General features: G+C 36.9%; 1 protein-coding gene across 1 annotated transcript in view; it reads right to left on the reverse strand.

Moving 5' to 3' along the window:
- Positions 1-598: 598 nt before the first annotated feature.
- Positions 599-12893, reverse strand: part of Wnk (Wnk kinase) — a 1618425-nt gene continuing 1606130 nt past the window's right edge. The window contains exon 11 of the mRNA XM_067757833.1: positions 599-1031. Coding sequence (XP_067613934.1) covers positions 979-1031 — 53 coding nt within the window. The 3' untranslated portion in view covers positions 599-978. The remainder of the gene's footprint in view (positions 1032-12893) is intronic.

The following is a 12893-nucleotide window of genomic DNA, read 5'->3' on the forward strand; positions in this document are numbered from 1 at the left end:
GCTAGCACTTACCGGTTTATCCCACGATGAGGCGCCGCATCTAGGAGAGCAGTGCTAAAAATTTTATATATATATATCCATACATATGTACATAAAGAAGACTCATTAAAAGGAAAGCTAAGTGAATAATCTGATTTCCAATGCCTAACGTTGGCTGGATCTCAGAGAGGAGTTATTTTGGAAGCACTTCCGCCTTTAGTCATGCGGTTGTGGGCTGGATTACAACAGCCAATTCTATTTCGGGCTTTACGGCGGTCAGAAAAATTGTTTAAAATGAGGAAACAAGGAAGAAAAAACCCCAAAATGGGGTTAAAAGTGCACAGAAGGTGAAGTGAAAAAAAATTATTGAGTGCCTTGTGACGGGCAAGATCTGGTTCGTTCAACCGGACCTAAGTACGGATTATAGGTGGGTCAAAGAAGAAAACAAAAACAAAGGAATGAAGAAGGAGGGAGTTGGGAAATCAAAATTTCCGATTACCTCAATCGAAATCTTCCTCCTTCCTGTTTTTCCTTTTTTTTTTTTGGTTTTGAAATATATTGATTTGACCAAAAGAAACACAAGCAGAATGCAAAAAAAAAAATGAAAAGCTTAAAAATGGGTGCAGAGAAAGTTAATCTGTGAACAAAAAAAAAAAACGCCGTGAATTATTAAAAAGTTTAACCAAAGAAAAAACGTTTTCCCTGGAATTCCCCCAAGGAGGGTTAGCCTAACAAGAAAAATTCGCAGTTATGTATGTACATAAAGTTATCATACAGTCTTAATATAAATTTATGTATATGTAAATGGTTCTCCGCCAGTCTTCTCTCCGCGTGTTTGTTGTTCTTGTCGCTGGGCTGATGCTGTGCTCTGGCCTCGTTGGTCTGGTGCTTAATCGTCGGTGTCGTTCTCCAAATAACATAGCTTTAGGGGGGTATAAATATGCTGCAATTGTTTATTGCCTCCAGGCAGTTCAGCTGCAGGAACCTCTCGACTGCTTATTAGTTTAACGGCCTTTCGTTGAGGCCCAGGAATACTCCTGCCGCGTGAGGATCTGAAATAGACAACGTATATTACCATCTACGATTCGCATTGATTTTACACCTTCTAATTATTTTATATAGATTTTATTCACTTTCAGTTTATCTCATTTACTTAAAAATGTTTTGTTCACTTTATTACTAGCCTTCGCTTACATTTTAAATTATTTTATCAAATTTATTTTTAGGTTTTATTTAAATTCTAAATTATTTTATTAAATTTATTTTTAGGCTTTATTTAAATTTTAAGTTATTTTATTAAATTTATCTCTAGGTTTTATTTTAATTTTAAATTATTTCATTAGATTTATTTTTAGGTTTTATTTAAATTTGAATTCATTTTATTAAATTAAATTTTCAGGTTTTCTTTAAATTTTAAATTATTTTATTAAATTTATTTAATTTATTTTTAGGTTTTTTTTTTAATTTTAAATTATTTCATTAGATTTATTTTTAGGTTTTATTTAAATTCTAAATTATTTCATTAGATCTATTTTTAGGTTTTACTTAAATTTGAGTTTATTTTATTAAATTAAATTTTTAGGTTTTATTTAAATTCTAAATTAACTGTCGCTAAATTAAAATAAATATTACTGAAGGGAGATAAATAAAATTGAAAACAACCTAACATGAAGTGGGAATACACCAGCATACGTAAGATACAAACATCACAAAAAGAATTAAAAGAAAAATTAAATAAATAAGTAAAACTAAATAACTTGGGATAGGTAGTCAATAAGATAGCGTCACATAGGTATACACATAATACTACGTCAATCAAAAATTTTATAAATAATAACATTGACGTTACTTTACAATTAATTCCTGCGGTTGCAGTTCGTCGAAATAAGTGTCCGTGTTGTTACTGACAAAACGCACATCCATTTTATTAAACACATACATGCACTAAACACCTATCTAAACAGCGAACATATCTTTAGCATGGTATATGCCGATTTTCTTGCCACTAGTGTCACCAAGCTCATACATGGAGTTCCCTATCGAGCGCAACACCACGCACCTGACCTGGTTTGGTGCAAGTTTGGCGTTGTAATGGTCAACTTGCGAGCTTTGCTTGAAATTTCGGCGATATACCACTTGTCCTATCTGAAACCTTACTTCTCTACCCCTAGTATCATAAGCTTTTCCACTTCTTTTATGTGCTAGCTTTAGTTCCTTCATGATTTTTTCCCGGATGAGCTGCAATCGGTCTGTCCCTGCCTCCATTTGAAAATCTGCGTCCTTGACGGAATGAAGTCGGCGACATATTTCATAGGACGCCCCGTGTTGCATCATGGGCATTCCGAATGTGGCGCAAACGCTGCGTCGCTGATGTATTTATCCCAATTGCGTTGATTTTCGTTTATGTATGACCTTATGATTTGCAGCACCGACCGGTTAACCCTTTCGGCTGCATTTCCCTGCGGCGAATATAAAGCTGTTCTAATATGTTTTGTTCCATATTTTTCTAAAAACTCCAAAAATAGCTTTGATACAAATTGTTTTCCATTATCCGAGTGGAGGTACTTAGGGACACCGAATACATGAAAGACGTCGCGCTCTAAAAATTTTATAACTTCCGCTGAAGTCGCCTTCTTCATGGGTTTCAGAAACACAAATTTCGAAAAGTGGTCAAGACGTACAAACACATAAACATACCATCACACGTACGCAGATATGGACCCATAAAATCTATAAATACACGTTGAAGCGGCCGTTCGGTGATGTGCTGTTTTACCATCATTGGCTTATGAAAATTATTAAGATTTTTATTCCCCTTACAAATATCACATTCTTTAACAAATTTTTGTACATCAGTCACCATCCCTGGCCAGTAGTATTTCTCGCGGATTCGTGCTAGGGTTTTGTGGATACCTCCGTGGCCAACAGATGGCGAACTGTGGGCGCTTTCCACTAACCCCGCTCTCAATCCCAACGGAACCCAGAGTTTCCACGTCTGGTCCGATAGGAGTCCGTCGTCCCGGTCAAATTGCGTTCGTCGATAAACTTAACCGTTCGAGGTACACAGGTCAGGTAGTCTGTCTTTGTTTCCGTCAACAATCTTTATAAGTTCCACGTATTCGTCCGATTTGAAGCAAGGTGAGTCCAGGCAGACTTCGACATTCCTTTCACCCAAGCTTAGTCCCTCCATATTCATCCTCGACAAGGTGTCGGGCACTACATTTTGCGAACCTTTCCGGTGTTGGATGTCGAAGTCATACCCTTGAAGTTTTAGGCTCCATCGTGCCAGTCTGCCTGATAAGTCCTTTTGGTTCATCAGTCACTTAAGGCTGGCATGGTCAGTAATCATGGTGAAGGGAAGTCCTTCTATGTAGGGTCTGAATCGTTTTACACTAACGATAGCAGCATAACACTCAAGTTCGGTGATGCTATAATTCTTTTGAGCTTTATTGAGCTTAGCGGAAACGTATGCTATGGGTCGTTCGTTGCCGTCCTCGTCTAATTGAAACAAAACCCCACCCACTCCATCCGTCGACGCGTCACATTGGATGTAAAATGTTTAGAAAATTCCGGATGCGTCAGTACAGGGGCAGTAATCAGGCTTTGTTTTAGTTGCGTAAAGGACTTTCGTGCGTCTTCGGTCATTGTAAATCGCTTAATCTTGTCCTTTTGGAGACAGTCGTGCAGCGGCACTGCGATTGTCGCATAGTCCTGGATAAATCTTCGGTACCAGCCGGACATCCCGAGGAACCGTCGTAATTGCTTCGGCGTTTTGGGTCCCGGAAAGTCCCTCACTGCTGCTACTTTGTTGGCATCAGTACGAATGCATCCGTCTCCAACTACATATCCTAGGTATCGGACCTCCTTATAGCAAAACTTGCTTTTCTCGACATTAATTGATAGTTTTACTTCTCGCAAACACCGATCGACCTTTTCTAACAAAGACAAATGAGACAAGAAATCCTCATAACACACTAACAAATCGTCTAAATACACAAAACCACATTCACGTAAAGAAGCGGGTATAACTTTTTCCATTAACCTGCACATTCTTTGTGCAGCATTACAAAGACCGAAGGGCATCACAGTAAAATGGTAAAGGGGTCTTCCTGGCACAGTAAAAGCGGTATTTTCCCTGGTTTTTTGCTCCAGTAGTATTTGCAAGATGCATCTTTAAGATCTATCGCGGAAATAAAATGTGTGTTTTGCAAACGGTTAAGAATCCCGTCGATGTGGGGAAAAGGGTATGCGTCCTTCACCGTGCGTTCATTAACTTTTCTCGCATCTAGACAGAGCCTATTTTTTGTTCCTTTAATTACTAACAATACGGGAGAACTCCAGCTACTATTACTCTCTTCTATCACTCCCATGTCTATCATTCTGTCTAATTCCTGGTACACAAGCTTCTGTATCGCCGGCGAGGTCGGGTAATGTCTCTGCTTAACGGGTAAGTTTTCATTAACGACCTCAATGATGTGTTCCTCTACATCTGTACGCCCTAATCCTAACACCGCAAAAGATGGAAACTTCGCTTTCACTTTTCCAACGCTTTACTCTCTTCCAGCGTCAACGTATGCTTAACGGCATCAAAGGACAAGTCCCCTTCGGCGGGCACGAGTTCTGCAACGGCAACTTGTTTTGAATGTAACATAGCTCCCCTACCCACCACGTTCAAGTCAAAAACCTGCCAAAAGTCGATACCAAGATACACTTCCTGTTGCAACCCCGGGATCAAAAACTCCAATTCCTTACACATTCCATGACAATGCACGGGAAGGGTGATTACTCCCACAACTGGCGTTTCTCCACCGTTCGCGGTACGAATGTTTTGCCCACTTATCGGGAGTATTAAGTTTTCTTTGCCCTCTAATAGTCTTTGACAATTTTTTCCTAAACAGCTAGCCCCCGCACCCGAATCCAAAGAGCTACCGCGTCACGGCCACCAATGGTTGTCTGGGCAAAGATCCTATTGTCTCCCTTAACCGTTACTATCGTTGAGATAATTTTATTAAAAATCCTCTTAATTCTTTTTGCCTTTTCTCTCATCTTTCTTATTTTCTCAAAGTTTCGTTTCTTTTTAAATCGGTTTTCACTCCAGATCCTACTTCCTCTGTACCACGAACGATTCTATCCCTTTTCAAAACCCTGTATTCCGGTTGGTTTCCGGTTTCGCCTGTTCCTGGCTGGAGGTCCCGGAAATCTCCGCCAGCGTAGAGTATCCCTTCCCGGGCTTAAAAACACAAAAAACGTGGCACTACCACAAGCAAAACAAACCATACTGTGAAAACGAGACTTACACCTATTTTATTTCAATGCCTCCGACGGATTCATGACAAAGTAGTTCACAGGCATACCACACGTAACACATAACATTAAGTGGAATGGAGACGTACAGAAGGAGTTAACAGTGGGTTTGGGACCTATCGTGGTGTTAGTTCCAACAGACACACCACCAGCAGTGGAAAAAGGCCCAGAATTATTACTATTAAGTGGCTGATTAAACCCTAGCCTCGGTTTAGCTGGCTTTTCGAGTGCCTCGACGAGCTTCCCCCCCATCTACTTCAGCCTCAACTTGTGCTACGGGAAATACCATCTCGTTCACTGCTCTTGCCGACCTACTCCTATTCTCCTTGCGTTCTGCACGCCGACACTCCGTCCTTAGATCGGCCAAGGTATCCATTTTTGCTGCGAACGTTAAATTTGCCAAAAAAGGCTTTAAATTGACCTTAATGATGTGAACTAGTTCCTTTTCTGGAATTTTCTGTGTTCAGCCTAAACGTCAAGTCGTGGACCTCTCCATAAAATTCATCGAAGCTCTCTTGAGCGGACTGCTTCCTCTCCATGATTTCCCTAATTATTTCGTTATCAGACTCCGCGGTTTTAAAATGGGCCAACAACTCTGCCTTAAGCCCGAAGTATCCAAAGGCAGAGCCGTCGGCATGGTCCTCAAGAACCTGCCAATACCACTTAAGCGCGGATCCGGTCACGAGATAATGGAAATCTGTGAAGAGGCGTCCATATGATATGTTATACTGTGCCTTCAACTTTTCAATTCTAAATAAAAAGCTCTCTACAGTGATCCCCTTAGCAGACCCATCGAACTTGATGTGCCATTTATCTAGGTCGACTTTTCTCCAGTTTGGGGGCGTATGTTCCTCACTTCTGCCCTGACCTGTGGCAGCTTCGGCGTTATTCCCATTTTGGCCCCTTTCCTTTCTCCCTTCCGGAGTGGATGCGTTGGCGACTGGATGGTTCAGCGCTTGAGCCGAAACCTCTAAGTCTCCCATACGATTGCTGAGGTGCGAAACGTCGGTCCTCAGGTCACGAACCGCGCTCATGTACTGCGCATCATCTCCATCATCCACTCTAGCTGTTCGTTACCGGCGACAGTTGCACTTGGTCCGTTTCCTGAGGCCCTCGAACCACCAGCTCCCGAATTTCCTGGCTGTCCATCCTGCACGACATCCGTTCCTCCGGTAGCCCCTGGTGTTCCGTTTTCTGGCATATTTAGTAGTCGCTCCATTTTTGTAGAAAAACTTAGGCTGTTGTTGGATTCGTTGATGGCCACTTGGTTGGCGATCGACACAGTAGAACGCCTATTTGTATCTCCTCCGCTTGTACCGAAAATTCTGGCTGCACACCGATTAAAAAGGTCAGTAGGTACGAAGTCAACCGGAAATGGTATTCCCGTATCGATTTGGTTAAAAAGGGATCCTGCCACCTGATTTTCTAATTGCCTAGTAACACTCCTAGTGATGCGCCTATCGGTACCAAATAATCCCAACCCACCAGTAACTATATCTGGGTTGTCCCCTTCCTCCTTCTACGCACACACACACGAGCGAAGGAGGCTTGGCTTCCTGGGTACTTCTATTCACAAGGCCGAGACAATGTATTGGGTTTGGGAATCCAACAAGATACACTCTATCACGAGCTCACACACCACCGAGCTTCACGAAAAATTAAAGCAAAAGAATTCAAGAATTTATAAATAGGGTGTTATGTAAAAAGAGAAATATGCGAATAAACGTTGCAAAGCAAGGCTTTAGTTCAGTAACGCGTTGGCTATAACGTTATTAACGATATTAAGTAAATTCAGGTGAAATATAGCGTGTACGCACAATCAAAAAAAATTAGAATCTGTTGAATGCTTACAACTCAAGCCGGGGTAAATTCAAAATGACTTAACCTAATCACCAACGGGGTGATGTGAATTTCCGACGAGGTTAAATGTATATGAAAACACTACGTATACAAACAAATAACTTGAATACCAAAGCAAGTACTAGTAAAATGCTTGTTTGAAACTTAATCTAGATTATATATTAGGTTCACGATTTCAGGAAATTGAAAAATAGAATTCAGGCAAAAAAATAAAAAAAAAATTTTTTTTCAATTCCTTAAAAGGAAAACAATAATATAAAAAAAACATATAAAAAAAATTGGGAAAAGCAATAATTCAATTCACTATGCTTTTGACTCTTAACTAAACTAAGTTTATTATTATTATTATTCAAATTCGATAAAAAGGAAATATTCTTTAAAAAAAATTCCTTGACTGAGTATTTGAAATTTTTTTTTTTGTTTGGGTAAATTAATTCAGAATAATTAATATATAAAAAAAACTAAGACAATAAAAAAAAACTCGAGAAGCAAGTGTAAAGCTATTAATTTTGAATCCGTGTTGACTTTATGATGGTAATTTATTTAACCGGATAACCCGGTGGAAATTGGTGAAAAAAAATTTGCACCTCTAATAACTATAAAAAACTCAGGAAATGAACTAGTCAATAAAATAGACGTGTGAGTAGTTCTAACAATACTTCTAAATATGTTTATTAAAAAGTTATTTTCAAATCCATATGAATATATGTATATATATGTTTGAAAAAAACAAAAATTAAATGGTGTAGAGATTTGTAGATGTAGACTTATTTACGTAATACTCATGTATGTACAACCGATGTGTAAAGTGGTATGAAATTTTATTTCTCCTTATGAAACAAAAAAACTTCTAAAGGTTCGGTGTGTTACGGCGATGGACCTTAGCAAGGTCGTAATGAGTGTGCTAGATCCGTATGTTCGTTATCCGTCCAAAGTCACCATCAGCTAGATTTCACCTAGTGTCGAATGTGGCACAACAGTATTCGAAAATTGAATCCAAGCCTGGAAACCACATTCTCCCATATCCCATTACGCCCTTACCCCCATTGCGTTGACTCACTGTAAACCTCACATGCACGCAATGCTGGACTGCGTGCATGGCAGCCTGAACAGCGGCCAACTAACTAAAACAAAAAAATTGGAATATTATCCCCCCCCCCCCTTCTGATATCCGCCAGACATCAGGATTCCACTTGCAACAGCGCTAAGGTCCTTACAAGGTACTACTAATGCCGGACAGATATAACCCCTTTTTGTCATAGCAGCACTAACAGTTTTGACTGGTCCAAACTGCGTCGCTGCTATAACCCTAACATGTCGAAAATCTTAAGGATAGGTAATGAAATTTGAAAGAAAAATCGATAGAAATAGAAAAGTGATAGATACGTAGGTAAAGGGAGGAAAGTAATGGAAGAATAATAAAATGGTAAAACACTAGAAAGAGTTTGGGCTATACCGTTGGGCGCCATTGTTACGATTCTGCCTTGCGGTGGTGAGTCACGGCGGTATGCAGGCATGCTTGTTAGCCCACGCTAGCTCGTCGGATGGGGGGGTCTTTTCCACCGGCCTCACCTGCAGTACAAATTACATGTAAATCATGCCTATGTTTGTGGAAGGTGATAGTGTGAATGGAAGCGAAAAGAAGGATAGGAAAGAAGAGGCCCGTCCAGGTAAGGTGGAGTCTGCCCTCCCATTTCTACGTAGTGTACGTAGCCTTGGGCTCCGCTAAGACTCCGTATACCGAGCGAAGCACCCTTTGCCTGACACTTGTCCGTCCGTTAATTGTCCACTACGTCCCTGGTCAACTTAACATCCTGTCTCTACATCTGTCTGCACACCCACGTCCCCTCTTACGCTCTTGTTTAACGCCCACACCAAACAACAGGGTATCTTATCTACGCATCATGGTATCTTACCCCGTTAATCAAAAAAAGGTAGAAATCCAAAAAAGCAGAACCAAATTTATTCCTTCAAAACGTTATAAACATATTCACATTCCTTTATTTAATTCAGATGTTAACCTACTCCTATATCTACCCATATATGTATTAATAATTTTCTTATACTAACTCCTCGTTCAAAAATAAACAGCAGTTGGCATATCTGCACTTAGGCCTGCCTATGTGCAAAGAAGAAAAGAAAAGGTGAAACTACCTTACAAGTTAATTTCAAAACAAATCCATAAAAAATTTATATTAAACTTTTGTAAGTGGTGGAAACTTAAATACGTGAGGCTTCAATTCAACAAAATTAATCGAGCTTAGTAGATATGCAGTTACAGAGCCTATGATAAAACTATAAAAATAAAATAATTATACAAGTAAAAAAATAAAAATAAAATCCAATCATAACTCCGTTTATTTTTCGGTAGTGGTTCTAGTTCAATGGCCGCCGCTGTTGGGTATTTAATCCCCAAACTAATCCCTCTCTTAATATTCCAACAGGCAGCAAAAAAAACATATGATAAGAAAAACATGCAAAATAAAATATGTATGTAAAATTGTATTTATATGTATATACTTAATTATGGGTATTATATTTATGTGCTAGCACTTACCGGTTTATCCCACGATGAGGCGCCGCATCTAGGAGAGCAGTGCTAAAAATTTTATATATATATATCCATACATATGTACATAAAGAAGACTCATTAAAAGGAAAGCTAAGTGAATAATCTGATTTCCAATGCCTAACGTTGGCTGGATCTCAGAGAGGAGTTATTTTGGAAGCACTTCCGCCTTTAGTCATGCGGTTGTGGGCTGGATTACAACAGCCAATTCTATTTCTGGCTTTACGGCGGTTAGAAAAATTGTTTAAAATGAGGAAACAAGGAAGAAAAAACCCCAAAATGGGGTTAAAAGTGCACAGAAGGTGAAGTGAAAAAAAAATTATTGAGTGCCTTGTGACGGGCAAGATCTGGTTCGTTCAACCGGACCTAAGTACGGATTATAGGTGGGTCAAAGAAGAAGGAGGGAGTTGGGAAATCAAAATTTCCAATTACCTCAATCGAAATCTTCCTCCTTGCTGTTTTTCCTGTTTTTTTTTTTTTTGTTTTTGAAATATATTGATTTGACCAAAAGAAACCCAAACAGAATGCAAAAAAAAAAAATCAAAAGCTTAAAAATGGGTGCAGAGAAAGTTAATCTGTGAACAAAAAAAAAAAAAACGCCGTGAATTATTAAAAAGTTTAACCAAAGAAAAAACGTTTTCCCTGGAATTCCCCCAAGGAGGGTTAGCCTAACAAGAAAAATTCTCTGTTATGTATGTACATAAGGTTATCATACAGTCTTAATATAATTGTATGTATATCTAAATGGTTCGCGCCAGTCTTCTCTCCGTGTGTTTGTTGTTGTTGTCGCTGGGCTGATGCTGTGCTCTGGCCTCGTTGGTCTGGTGCTTAAGTACTACTTTATTGGTATCGTCGGTGTCGTTCTCCAAATAACATAGCTTTAGGGGGTATAAATATGCTGCAATTGTTTATTGCCTCCAGGCAGTTCAGCTGCAGGAACCTCTCGAATGCTTATTAGTTTAACGGCCTTTCGTTGAGGCCCAGGAATACTCCTGCCGCGTGAGGATCTGAAATAGACAACGTATATTACCATCAACCATTGGCTTTGATTTTACACCTTCTAATTATTTTATATAGATTTTATTCACTTTCAGTTTATCTCATTTACTTAAAAATGTTTTGTTCACTTTATTACTAGCCTTCGCTTACATTTTAAATTATTTTATTAAATTTATTTTTAGGTTTTATTTAAATTCTAAATTATTTTATTAAATTTATTTTTAGGTTTTATTTAAATTCTAAATTATTTTATTAAATTTATGTTTAGGTGTTATATAAATTTGAATTTATTTTATTAAATTAAATTTTTATTTTTTATTTCAATTTTAAATTATTTCATTAGATTTATTTTTAGGTTTTATTTAAATTTGAATTTATTTTATTAAATTAAATTTTTAGGTTTTATTTAAATTTTAAATTATTTTATTAGATTTATTTTTAGGTTTTATTTAAATTTGAATTTATTTTATTAACAATTGTTTTTGAAAAAAATTATTGTTCTGGCCTTGAGCTCGATTCGAACCTTGAATGATTTATCAATAGGCCGATAAAAACAAAAACAATTGTTAATAAACCATGAGCACTTGAAAATCTCAAACAAATTAATTGACAATAAACAAAAATCCAGCATTATCAGTGATTTGCACCAGATGGCGCAACACTGAATAAATATAGTTGGTAAAAAGGAATAGAAATAGCAAATTTGCCAGTCAAACAAACCACCGCTGTATAGCTAAATGGTTAGCGCAGCATGCCTAAAGCGTACTGATGATGAAGGCTTAGCACCCTTCGAAATGGATCTATCTGCGCAGCTATAGCAGTTTGTCTGAAAAATTTTCTACTTACTATTCCAAAAACAAAATACAATTTTTCAAATTTAGAAAAATTAAAAAATAACAATAATTATCATTAGAAAAAAAATTATTGTTTTGGCCTTGAGCTCGATTTGAACCTTGAATGATTTATCAATAGGACGATAAAAACAAAAACAATTGTTAATAAACCATGAGCACTTGGAAATGTCAAACAAATTAATTGACAATAAACAAAAATCCAGCATTATTAGTGATTTGCACCAGATGGCGCAACACTGAATAAATATAGTTGGTAAAAAGGAATAGAAGTAGCAAATTTGCCAGTTAAACAAACCACCGCTGTATAGCTAAATGGTTAGCGCAGCATGCCTAAACGCTACTGATGATGAAGGCTTAGCACACTTCGAAATGGATCTATCTGCGCAGCTATGGCAGTTTGTCTGAAAAATTTTCTACTTACTATTCCAAAAACAAAATACAATTTTTCAAATTTAGAAAAATTAAAAAATAACAATAATTATCATTAGAAAAAAATTATTGTTCTGGCCTTGAGCTCGATTCGAACCTTGAATGATTTATAAATAGGCCGATAAAAACAAAAACAATTGTTAATAAACCATGAGCACTTGGAAATGTTAAACAAATTAATTGACAATAAACAAAAATCAAGCATTATCAGTGATTTGCACCAGATGGCGCAACACTGAATAAATATAGTTGGTAAAAAGGAATAGAAGTAGCAAATTTGCCAATCAAACAAACCACCGCTGCATAGCTAAATGTTTAGCGCAGCATGCCTAAAGCGTACTGATGATGAAGGCTTAGCACCCTTCGAAATGGATCTATCTGCGCAGCTATGGCAGTTTGTCTGAAAAATTTTCTACTTACTATTCCAAAAACAAAATACAATTTTTCAACTTTAGAAAAATTAAAAAATAACAATAATTATCATTAGAAAAAAATGATTGTTCTGGCCTTGAGCTCGATTCGAACCTTGAATGATTTATTTTATTAAATTAAATTTTTAGGTTTTATTTAAATTTTAAATTATTTTATTAAATTTATTTTTAGGTTTTATTTAAATTCTAAATTATTTTATTAAATTTATGTTTTGGTGTTATATAAATTTGAATTTATTTTATTAAATTAAATTTTTAGGTTTTATTTCAATTTTAAATTATTTTATTAAATTTATTTTAAGGTTTTATTTAAATTCTAAATTATTTTATTAAATTTATTTTTAGGTTTTATTTAAATTCTAAATTATTTTATTAAATTTATGTTTAGGTGTTATATAAATTTGAATTTATTTTATTAAATTAAATTTTTAGGTTTTATTTCAATTTTAAATTATTTCATTAGATTTA

The sequence above is a fragment of the Eurosta solidaginis genome, chromosome X (genome assembly GCF_040869045.1).
Source record: "Eurosta solidaginis isolate ZX-2024a chromosome X, ASM4086904v1, whole genome shotgun sequence".
NCBI classification, from domain to species: domain Eukaryota; kingdom Metazoa; phylum Arthropoda; class Insecta; order Diptera; family Tephritidae; genus Eurosta; species Eurosta solidaginis.